Raw genomic sequence first — 12303 nt, forward strand, 5'->3', positions numbered from 1 at the left:
ACTAAAATATTGCTTCCTCATAAAGAAAGCTTTGTTTTCGTAAAAAATTTTGACGTAGAACTACGTCTTTGTTGACAGTAAGTAGGGGGTAACATTGGGAGCACAGATGCAACGAAAACATGTCACACTTTGAACGTTTATATTTTCGAAACTAATAATTGTAGAGTAATGATTAATACGTTATAGTTTATATAGTCCCATTTCCTCTCGAAAGTTTTAAAAGTCTCAAAAAGCTTCCTAAATAAGGAAACCAAACAATATTATAAGCAAATAATTATGCTCAGGTCTCAACCACTTTCAATTTTGGCAATTTAATATTAATTATTGGCAACTTTTCTAATTCCATTATATTTTTCAGTCTTTTCTACCCCTATTTCATATACAATGCTTTAAGTTTGGTTGATTAGACTCAACTTTATTAAACTATGTATTTATTTTTGCTTATATATAACTCAAGAACATCAACTAAATTTTAAAAAGTTATATATGAAATGGGGTTAAAAAATACTGAAGAATATAATGGATTTAGAAAAGTTGCCAATAATTAATAATAAATTGCCAAAAAAGAAGAATTATTGAAAGTGGTTGAGACTTGAGCATAATTATTTGCTTATAATTGTTTGGCTTCTTCATTGAGGAAGCTTTTTGAGACTTTCGAGACTTTTGAAAGGAAATGGGACTATATAAGCTATCTTATGACGTATTAATCATTACTCTACGATTATTAGTTTCGAAGATATAAACGTTCAATTTAAATTTAAAAATTTTTTTAATGTAAATTTTCGAATTTTTTATAAATATTTTGTAATATCCTAGGTAGGGTTTTTCAACTAATATATTGATCTGAAAAAATATTAAACAATAATATATTGAGAAAATGTCACATTTTTATTCAAATTAAGTTTTATTTATTTATTGTCTATTTTCTGTGAAGATTATATAAAAATAAAAAAATGTGCAAATATTAGAAACTGCTTTCTCTCAATTTTTTTCACTCATATCGATTAGTATTTAATAATAGCAACATGTACTGATCAATTAAAGATTAAAAGATATTTAATCCAGAGAAAATATTAAAAGAAATAAAGATAATATTCTTTGCTAAAACTTCCAATATTGATTATCTGATGAACTTGTCTTATCACTGTTATCGACTGAACTTAAATTATCAAAAAGTATATAAAGTAAATTATATTTTTAAACTTACTATAATATAATAATTATAATAATTATAATAATCTATGCATTGTGGTGTATAAAATAACTTAATAACTTTCTTAAATCTTAATAATTATTAGTTTTTTTTCTAACTACGTTATTGACTAAACAGATTATCATCCGTTGAAAAAATTTTATTCTGTGATTCTTTATGAATTCACAATCAGTGCAACCAACGAATTTTGCCCAAACAAGATTAAGTAAAAATACAAATTTTCATGTAGATATCTTTACGTGGAAATTAATTTTACAAAAAAAATATAAAGTATAAAAATATAAAAAATAAATTTGGACAATTATTTCTTTATTGATTTGACAATTTTATTTGAATTCATTTACTTGTTGACTGTACCAACAACTGAAACTTGATATGGCTCTCGATGAATTTTGCACAAATTCCAATTGTCAAAAGGAATAGGATACCACAGACTGGTATCGGATGACCGATCAATAAAAGATTACATCTCCGTTTCTACATTAACATCTATGCCATCGTTATCGTATATCTATTTCTTATATATTAGTTGGAAAACGAGTCTTTATATATATATATATATATAATAATTTTTTTAATTATTGTCAAGCATTGAAATTGTCAGATGGATGTATTAAACGTATATCATATACCTATGTATTACAGGTTGATACAGCTTCGATCAGATGTCACCACTTTTACTATTCTTGTTTGTATTTGAAATCGCAGATCTTGAAATCTTATCAAACACAAGCATAAATCACTATTATATCTCTAGTACTTTAGATTTTTATATTCTGTGATTAATACTGTAAATAAAATTCAAGTATCGCGAAGTTGTTATTTTGCACAGTATAGCATCATGTATGATATTATTTCAAGTTCTCGTAAATCAATTTCGAAAGAATTTATCAAACTTTACTGTTATATTACTAATATCTTGGTTTTATATATTTTGAATCTTTTAATCTCGAAAGATTCTATACCTTATGTACCAATGTATAATTTATATTATATTATACATATGTACACAAATCAACATATGGAATAAAGAAGCTGTTTTCCTATCACGTTGCATTGTCTCACTTTATTATATCCATTTTTACTTACAGGTTCAGCAGTTAAGTATCATTTATACGTCAGGACGCGCATCATTATATAATATATATGTGCACCTTCGTACATGGCTCGCATATAGAGATGCAATATAAATAAAAATCGATTTCTACTTGATAACATCTATGTCACAATTTTTTTTATTCGAACCTTAGTTTATTCACATATACATTAATTTGAATTGCCAATTTGCAGTAGACATTTGATGTTATGCGTGGCAAATATATATTTCTAAATATCGACCATATACCCACAGTCAGAGAGCATGCCGCATTATTCTAAAAGTACATTACAATGCATTTGTATAATTATCACATAACATACATTATATTGTTTATAAACTATATACGCGTAAGAAATAAATAAGACGAATGGCGGGAGATAATCAAGTAGTCGAGAATAAAAAAATGTATAAAGAAGAATGTAAGGTGCTTTTTTGAGAATTTTTAAAATTAAGATTATTGGACAGATAAAATATATTGTCTACGATTCAGTGGCAATTACATTTTCAGTTTGATCTCACGCTGTTTCTGTGTGTTTAGAAAACACTTAAAATATTATATATACATAATTATTTATCAAAGTAATTTTCTGTCTGGCGTGTACGTTATAAAGTAGTACGAATTATAAGATATTAAAAACAAAATATTCCGAATATACATTTTTAATTGTATTATCTCTTCATTAATATTCACGTGCACGCAATATCATTTTAATTTTAATTTTAACAAGAATTATTTTCACGAAACGTGCAAGGAATTCGAGGCACATTTCAATACAATCTATATACGAATAAATAACAGCGAAATAATACGACAGAACTTATTCTCATCATGTCGGAATTGTTTACAGATGAAGAATTTGCTATTTTAATTTTCCGACGATAGAATTAAATTGATCGAGCATGAAATGCACATTAATCATACATTTTCCAACCCGTCGGGCACAATTTTGATGATCGTCCGTTTCACGGATCTACAGCGAGTAATCTATAATAAAAGCACGGCCGTGTGTCGGGAGGGAAATATATAACGCGCATTGCAAGTGTGTACATACTTTCTCCACGATCTAGACAATACGCTTTTATATATGGTCTCACATAGGCTCCACGCGGCTATTTTTATTACCTGCACTTCTTTTAATCATGCTATTGCCTAAGGCTAATTATATTTATTTGCTAGATATTGTGTACCGTCTACCGGTCTTCCTCCCCCTTTTTAGCGCTAAGCAGCCTTTACTGCCTACCCATTATCACGCTATGTTTATATGCATATTTGTATACACGCTACATGGCGCCCGCTTAATAAGTTAGTTGTTTTTTTTCCCTACAAAGTCTGTTATCTCTGTACAATAAGCGCACCGCTACTTGTGCCCCCCCCCCCCTGCACTTATATATTTAAATATAGCCTACATATCGTACAGAGAGAAGTTTACTACACGTTAGAGTAACTGCGACGTATCGTTTCCTTCTCGATCAGTTAAGCTGATCTTTGGACTTAAGTCTTATTAAGCGGAGTATCATTTACACTGTTACGTGTATCGATAACGATCGTATCGAAGAATCCCGGCGTTCGGAGAAATATTTTGATGCAAGTTGATTTTTTCTTTTTATTGACGAAGCACAGTAATAATTTATGTTGTTATTCTACTACTAATTATAATGACGCCGACATATTACATCCTAGATAGCCAAGACACAGAAGCGGAACGTGTTCTTTTTCGTTATCGATTATTATCGCAACGATCTTTTTTTTTCATGTTCTCTAACGAGAAATTATTATCGCGTATTATCATTCTACTCTTGCATGCAACTCGACATACGCGTGAAGAGACACGAGCGTACCCCGAAATTCTTCAAAGCTTAGGAAAGCATGTAAACGTATCGCTAATTTATTCAAGCGTGACTTACAATTAATAATATAAATAAATCGTAAATTGAGAATTTACGAGTAAAATGATTTTATATGTCAGGAGCAGAATCTCAAATCGGTTTGAAACGCTCTATTAGTGCTCCTGCGGATGAACATTTCAAAATTAGGTCTGTCATTTTAACGTTAAGATGACTTTAACGTCTAAAACGTATATAATTGATTTAAATATATTTAGCGTAATGAAGAAACAGGATAAAACTCTCGCTATTGGCAGTGAATTTTGGAAGATATCCAAAGTGCCAAAAATGTCCCCGTAACGGCATTTCCCAATGCCATTTCATTCATGCAATGTATATAAAATCCTTATTTATTTTTCTTAATCGGGACACTTTGTACTTTCTGTGGAAGAACATGACGCGTTTCTAACGATAAGATGTTGCAGCAGAATTGTCAGATAAAATTTACGAGCGAAGCGATACGTATCAAATTATATAAAGGTAGAAAACTATACGACAAAGTCTATGATATAATAAAAAAATTTGCTACTTCTGATCAATCGGTAACTAAAAACGATATTTGCTTCTTGGACGTTCCTTTTAATCCCATGTTAAAACTATGAGTAGAAATAAAAATATAACAGATAGGGAAAACGTGCATCTTGCGAGAGTCAAACTGACATGAGTTCATTTAATTAAGCACCTTTTCTGTCCTAATTTCGTGTAGCATATAACAAGTTCATAGTTATAAAGTTTGTGAATTATTTAGACTGGCAAAGTGCCAGAATTTTACTTAAGTAACATCTAATTGAGAGCTGTTCTTAAGGTCCTAAGATATATTGATAATATTCAATTGAATATATATTGTCATTTTCTCAAAATGTGCATTGATTTCAACTGAAAAGGAATTAGATGAGGAAAGAAAGTTATTTTTTCGTTTAACAATTTTAATGTTTGACTGATGCAAATAGACATTGCATGTAGATACCATTGATTATAGATTCATTTCAGTACCACGCTAATAAAATGATGATGCAAATGATAATAAAAAATGACAATTTATTTTTTGGGGATATATATAGCTCTTGTGTGTGTATAATATAAATATAAAAATGTAAATCTCCATTTCGTTCACTCGCTCTTCGTCAAGTGCTAATTAATTTATTAACTATTTATCGCTTTCACACCGCAAGCATTGCAGCTGTCTTCAATTATACACATTTTTGATAAATTAGTTCTATTAATTAACAGGAGTTACAATTTTGATTTTCTCTGCAATTGCGTGAGTATGTACGTTTACGTATATTTGATTCATTCGCAAACAAGAATAATAGAGATAATGCCATTATGAATGTTATTAAAATATAACGAGAGATATGTGGATATGAATTATTTGTTACCATTTGTGTTCACGTGCATTTTGTTCGTAATTTGCAGTAATCGCGAGATACACATGCATTTCATATAAAACGGAATGAAAAAAATTAGGCGTTGCTGAGAGGAAAAAGATATTTTCAAAGATAAGCAATACTGAAACGAAGCTTCGTGATGCTACGGAGTTTATAATCACAGTCGGCTAGTAACTTTAAATAATTGTTCGCACCTGCGGCACAATAACTATTGCGTACACACAACAAACTTTTTAATTAAAATGCATAATATACATAAAACACGGCTAATACTAATGATAAAAAGACCAAAGTTTATAATAAGGTAAGAAATAATTAGTCAAACCGAAGTAATTAACTAAATAATTAATTATTAACTAAATAATCAATTTTAAATATGTAATAAGACAACATATTCTCTGCGTGTCATCATAGATGCGAACGTAATGCCACGAAACGTCAATCAGACATCGATGGAAGCTCGTTTGTGAGAAGAGTACCAGGTGTCACAAAATTCGAAGAGAAAAGGCCTGTGCTTAATTAGGCCATCTCAAGGCAGTGTATATTCCGATCGACGATCGAAAGCCGTAAGAAAATCGTCAATTGTCCGATACTTCTATGAAGGCGAGCTACCTCAAGCTGATTCGTTGTTTGTAAAAGTAACAAAAGAAAAAGAGACAGTACGTTTAAATAACCCGTGAAACAGTTGAAATTTCCCGCCGAAAATCAATAACGTAACGCGAAAACGCTCCACGATTACTGCGTACAACAAGAGGAGACGGTCCTTTATTCGAAGCGACTGGCGTCTTTATAATACAGCCGAACTTTTACTCACAAAGCGACTGGATATTTTACAGTACACACACAGTCGGATATATCAATATCTTATATTACTTAATATTTTCACTTTTCGTCTTTCATGATGAACGATGTTCCTTCGTTTGGCTTACTATTAAATGTTTACTATTAAATTACGTAATTGCTACTTTAACGACAACGTTTTAACGCGAAAACGCTCCACGCGGCGTTAAATCTCTCGCAAGCTCTCTCTACGGTACGGACCAGTTATTTAGGAATGCATCTCCGGTTCAGCATAGCGTTTATTATTGTGGTACACATATAATTGCCTAAGACTACATGTACATACAACTGTTATACGCGCGCGTCCTGCTCACATAAACGTTAACAAATATTCACACATGTGTACAGCGTATGTACATACGAGTATTAATGACTTTCGATCGACTCCGAGTGCGTATTATATGTACAAAAGGCGCGTAATAACACCTGACTTCGCCGGCGAGGTCTTAAAATATTATTCTCATTTTATTTATTGTCCGAGTTCACCACAGTTAACGACAAGTGAGTGTAATTCGGTATTAAATATGGAAGGCCATCTCTTCTCCGCAAAAAAAAAACGAAAGAAAAAACAGTCCGTCATTTACGTTAGCTACATTATCGAAACGAGTATTCCGTCGAACGATCCACAGTATATATTTTTACGTCATATGAAAATCACCCCTCAGTATCCTGGTGAAGGTCTTCTTGAACTGCTGATTCGCCAGGGCGTAGCAGAAGGGATTCATGGGACTGTTGGCGTAGCACAGAAAGTATGAGAACATGAAAAGGTGCTCGTTCGTGCACGGTGGATTCGAGCAGAACCCCTCTACCAGCGCCAGTACGTGATAAGGTGTCCAGCAGGCGACGAACGCCCCCAGAATGAAGGATATCGTGCGAAAAGCTTTGCGCGCTCGATTCTCCGTCCGCGACTTTTGCCGGCCTATCGTGAGATCCTTCTTCTGAGTTTTGGCCTTCAATCGTTTCCCGATAGACTTGACGAAATCGCGCCTGGAGCCGCTCTGCTCCGCGTCCGACGTTTCCTTCTTCTTCTTCGACTGAGTCTTCGTCTCCTGGCTGTTCGTCGCCCCCGAGGTCGTCGGCATTATGCTGCTGGACGACGAGTTATGCGGCAGGTTACCGCTTCCTTTGATGGGTTGATCCGTCGTGCTGTTAGACGATTCTATCTGCATAACGGTCGTCGTGACCACCGTCGTCACCGGTTGACGCTTCGACCCGTCGGCATTGACGGAGACCTTCGTGTGTACCTTGCTGATGGGCGACGTCTGCGACGCGACGTTCGCTTGATGAGTGATGAACACGCGCGGCGGGTGCGTTTGACTCGATGCGTTGGACATCGCGGGTGGATGGTGCTGTTTGCCCTGTGCGATTTGAACGAGCTGACCGGTACCGGTCTGCTGCGCCGTCGCTCTGATCAGAGCGGCCTGTAACAGGCTGGTACTCGAGCCGGCCACCGCCACGGCGTTACCCAGAACGGGCGACGGAGGTGCCGTGGACAGCGGATTCGCCAGACTGCAGGAGAAGGAAGACGGTGGACTCTCGTAAGAGGGGCTGGGCAGGATGATGGAGCTCTCGTCCATGTACCGTAAATCACCGCCGTCCAGACCGGTGAGAATGTCGTAGGTGCCGTGACCGTGGGAGCGTACGATCAACGATCTGGGCCGGTCGGTCGACGAGGACGTTGTCGGACTGTCCGACACCGGCGGGCTACTTTGGAACTGCATGGGCGGCGGTATAATGATATTCTGTTGACTGCCGCTGATCGACGCTCGCTTAAGTTGACCGGGCGGCGTCACCTCGATCGAGACGATCGACGGTTGATTGCCGTCGGCGTCGGCGTTCGACCTTAACGATTGCTCCGGCGTCAGCGTCCGGCTGCTGGACTTGTCAGGCTCGGCGGGATTGTCGGTGTCCAGAAGACTGAGCTCCTGTATCTTCGGCAGTGTTTGAGCTTTCTGCGTCGGCGTGTCGCGCGTAGGACTCACCGGCAACAGTTTCCGCGCCGTTGGCACACTCAGCTCGACCTTGATCGGCACGACGCCGTTCAGGCGGCCGTTAGTGGCGAAAACTTGGAGAGCGCCGGATTGGGCCACCAGACCCGCCAGCGAGGATCGCTTTCTGATGGCGTTGGACTGTTGCGCGTTACCGGTGGTGCTCTCCTCGTCGGAATCGAAGGCGGGACTGCTGGAGCGTTCGGACTTTTCGGTCTCCGCCACCGTGATGGTCGCGGTAACGTTCTTGCCCGCGGAATCCGGCGCCGTCGCGCCATCGGTGATCTTCGCGGCCGTTTTCTGCCCGGTAGTTGCGTCCGCCCCGGTGACGCCGCTGTCGTCCATCGACGTGGCGCCGATCTTCGGTTTATCCTGGCTCAGCAAGGTGCTCTGCGTTTTAGAAATACCTATACCGGCGGCGCGACCGGCCATACCGGACATCGCGCCGGCGCTCAGCGCGACCATCGACTGCATCTTCCGCTGCTTGGCCTCGCTCTTCTTCTGCATGTCATAGGCGGTTTTGTATATGCCGCCGTAAAGGATAAAGAGAACGATCAGCGTTGTCCAATAATACCCTATTATCAGGGCGGTATTGAATATCGGATCCTTGAGGAACTGCACGGCGCACTGGCCCGGATTTAGGTCTCGGTAACCGATGAAGTGTTCCCAGCCGAAGATGCTGATGAAAAATAGTAGCGCCGGGATGATCCAGGTGATGGTCACCATCCAGATCACGCGCTGCTTCGTCCGCCAGCTGCGGTACTGCGCGGCTATCTTCACCGAGCAGAAGCGGTCGATCGTGATCAGGAGAACGGTGTACTGGGACACAAGGCATACCGTATAGTCCACCGACAGCCACAGATCGCAGAGGAGAGGTCCCAGATTCCAATATCCCATTAACACGTAGACTGTGTAGAACGGCATCGACACGGTGCCTGCGCACAACAATTACAATCGTTACTTGTATGGTCTGGTTTCTGTTGCCACGTGTATCTGATTACTCGTATTCTCTGCATTCAAACGGACCATCGCGATAACCAAATTACACATCTGTCGTTGATTATCATCACGTTGAATACATCGGGATACGTTCATAACAGAGAGAGATTTGCATTAGAAATACTGTCAAACGTTTCTGAAGCTAGGCCTTATCAACATCCTATCAAAGATAGCGAATCGAAATGCAACGTGCTGCAAACCATACTGTAATTCAATTTAAAATCAAAATATCGACAACTAGATGAACGAAGTTAATGTAAATTTTAACCCTCGGTGGTGACACGAGGTCAAAATGACCCCAACCAATTTTCAAACAGCTGCATGCTGTTCAGAAACTAACAGTTTAAGTGGATCTCAAAAAATTCTAGAATTAAGTTTAAACATTGTAGAATGTATTCTCGTTATAAAAAATTAACTTTTTGAGTAGCATCATGTTCAAAAAATCTTTTTAAAAAATGTTTAAAAAATGTTCAAAAAAGAGATGTGACAACCGAGGATTAAAATTCGGTATAAATATATATTTCTTTTACCAGCGATACTTATATATTTTATAATTAATAATACTTTAGCATAACTTCTGAAAGTCATGTAAGATATAAAATTACTTGATATTGTCGAGTCATACGAGATAATGACATCAAAAATGTTTAGCAGAGTTTTTTAAATAATCATCATCAATTGTAATAAGTTACAAAGTATTAAATTAGCGATTTCTAAAAATTTATTTGTAAATATTTAAATTTATAGAAATATTGCCTTTATCTTCAAAATATTATCTTTATCTATAAAATTTTTTGCTCTTGGTGATGGCAGTCGTACGTGACATGATTTAAATATTCCAGAAAAATTTGAATCCCAATATGGTATCATTTTTATGAAATGACTCGACGTTTATTGAAAGGGGAAACGAAAACGAAAACGAAATACGAGAATTTCGTTAGGACTTACCGATAAGCATATCAGTGGCAGCTAATGATGCTATGAAATAGTTGCTCGGTTGCCTGATGGCCCTATCTACGATGAATGCCAAAAGAACGAGGATGTTACCGCCGATAGTTAGCAGTATGCATATCGCCAGGCAGATAGCAATCAGTACGGTCTGCCAGAGCGTAAATGGTGGCAAAACGGGCATCAGAGATTCATCTGTTTGGTAGGACGTAAAGCTTTATCAGCAAATGATACACGTGACATGACGACGTTAATATAGAAGACGTCTTATATAAATGCAACGGCATATTAACGGACTTAATATAATTTACTTGCATAAAAAATGATCGCATAATTCGTAAAGACAAAGAACAATCATATGATTTTGCAGTGGAATGTATTCTGAACGGTTTTACATGCAATTCGTAATATTCGCATTCTTGCTCCGCAAGTCGCATGATTACGTATACGACTTAATTTCAATTACATTACCCGACGTTGGCGAGGTCGTTGCGTTTCCGAAAGTCGAGGCATTCGTCGCATTTGTCGGGAACCAGTCGGGCAGAAGTTCCGCGTATTCACCGCTGTTCCAGCGCGGGTCATCCGGGTCAGGCCATGTTCCATTTAGCTGGGTACATTCTGCTGTCAAAATCTGGTTATACACGAGTCGACACAGGCGCTCCCGTTGTTTCTTCAGCTTCCTAAAAACAATGGAAAATTTTTTCTTTTACTATTAATTACAAAACGCGAAAATCGCGGAGGATTGTTCCGGATATTAATGCGAGAATGAATGAAAAATTCATTATAACGGATACCTTTTGCTAATCGGTACGAAGTAATACGAGTACGGCGCAACTTTTATGGAAATAAATATATGTAGCGCTCGCACGAGATACCGACACTGTGAAATTTCTCCACACGTAATTGACTGTAACAATAAGCCAAATCTAGGCTAATGATATTTCGTCCAAATAAAAGCATCGAGCATTTACGTAATTACAGACGAGAGAGATAAAATCGCGAGGATTAATTCCATTTGTGCTCGGCCGCTATTTCTATCCCACACGTGTAAATTACATTTTACGCATAAAGAGAAGTTCGATAGTTCGATGAATCACAATGTTCCTATTCCTTCGTCGTGGCTGCTGTGTTTGTTACCATCGAAGAAAATGTGACACCGGTATTTCCTGATTCTCCGCGCACAGCGACATGCACGCGGCCCTACTCTCTCTCTCTCTCGCTCTCTCTCTCTCTCTCTCTTTCTCTCTCTGGAGCGTCGCATACAGTGAGGACACGAGAAACGAGTCAAAGGCTGAATACACCGGGCGCACAATGAGCTTGAAATAAGCATGAATGGAACCGCATTCAACCCCCGTGCCCGGTCTCATCGCCGGTAGGCAAAAAGCGAGACAGGGTATGCCTTAAAGAGGGCGAACCCATTTTTAAATCATTCAAGTAGTCGATTGGAACCTCCATATAGTCCTGAAATTACCCAGCGATAGTCCAGCTTTTCCCATAATTCAGATAAGAGACTGAATGGCTTTGAATCAGAGCTATCAGACAATTCTTATCGTTATTGCGCCACTTTAACAGCGAATCGCACGCTATTGTCCTTTATTCATTCTCGCGCAAGCGCATTTTTGTAATAAATTAAAACTATTAATGTCATTCTCTTTATTCAAATAGTTTTTACAAATATATCGAGATATAATCTTTTACAAATCACAGAATTACTTGAAAACTCCATCTTGCAATTTTGCTCGATACAATCTGACTACATAATATTTATGAACATATATTTTGTATATATTTTACACGTAAAAATAGCGATTCAACAGTTGAACCTGACAATTGATGTTAAAATAATGCAAACACTTTATGCATGAGCTGCCAATGCAGTTCCGGACACCCTATTATGAGACTGAATGAGAAATCTAACTCCAGCTTAGCGAGTCGTTTCAGCGA

At 37.6% G+C, this 12303-nt stretch overlaps 1 protein-coding gene across 2 annotated transcripts in view; it reads right to left on the minus strand.

Moving 5' to 3' along the window:
- Positions 1–2425: 2425 nt before the first annotated feature.
- The window catches only part of Machr-b (muscarinic acetylcholine receptor), a 48617-nt gene continuing 38739 nt past the window's right edge, over positions 2426–12303 (minus strand). Inside the window, exons 3-5 of one of the 2 annotated variants that reach the window (XM_071795797.1) lie at positions 10831–11039; positions 10360–10554; positions 2426–9347 (exon numbers count right to left, since the gene is read on the minus strand). In XM_071795797.1, coding sequence (XP_071651898.1) covers positions 7063–9347; positions 10360–10554; positions 10831–11039 — 2689 coding nt within the window. In that variant the 3' untranslated portion in view covers positions 2426–7062. Of the gene's footprint in view, positions 9348–10359; positions 10555–10825; positions 11040–12303 lie in introns of those variants that run through there. The other variant, XM_071795798.1, reaches the window with a different exon arrangement.

This window comes from Temnothorax longispinosus, chromosome 12 (genome assembly GCF_030848805.1).
Source record: "Temnothorax longispinosus isolate EJ_2023e chromosome 12, Tlon_JGU_v1, whole genome shotgun sequence".
NCBI lineage: Eukaryota > Metazoa > Arthropoda > Insecta > Hymenoptera > Formicidae > Temnothorax > Temnothorax longispinosus.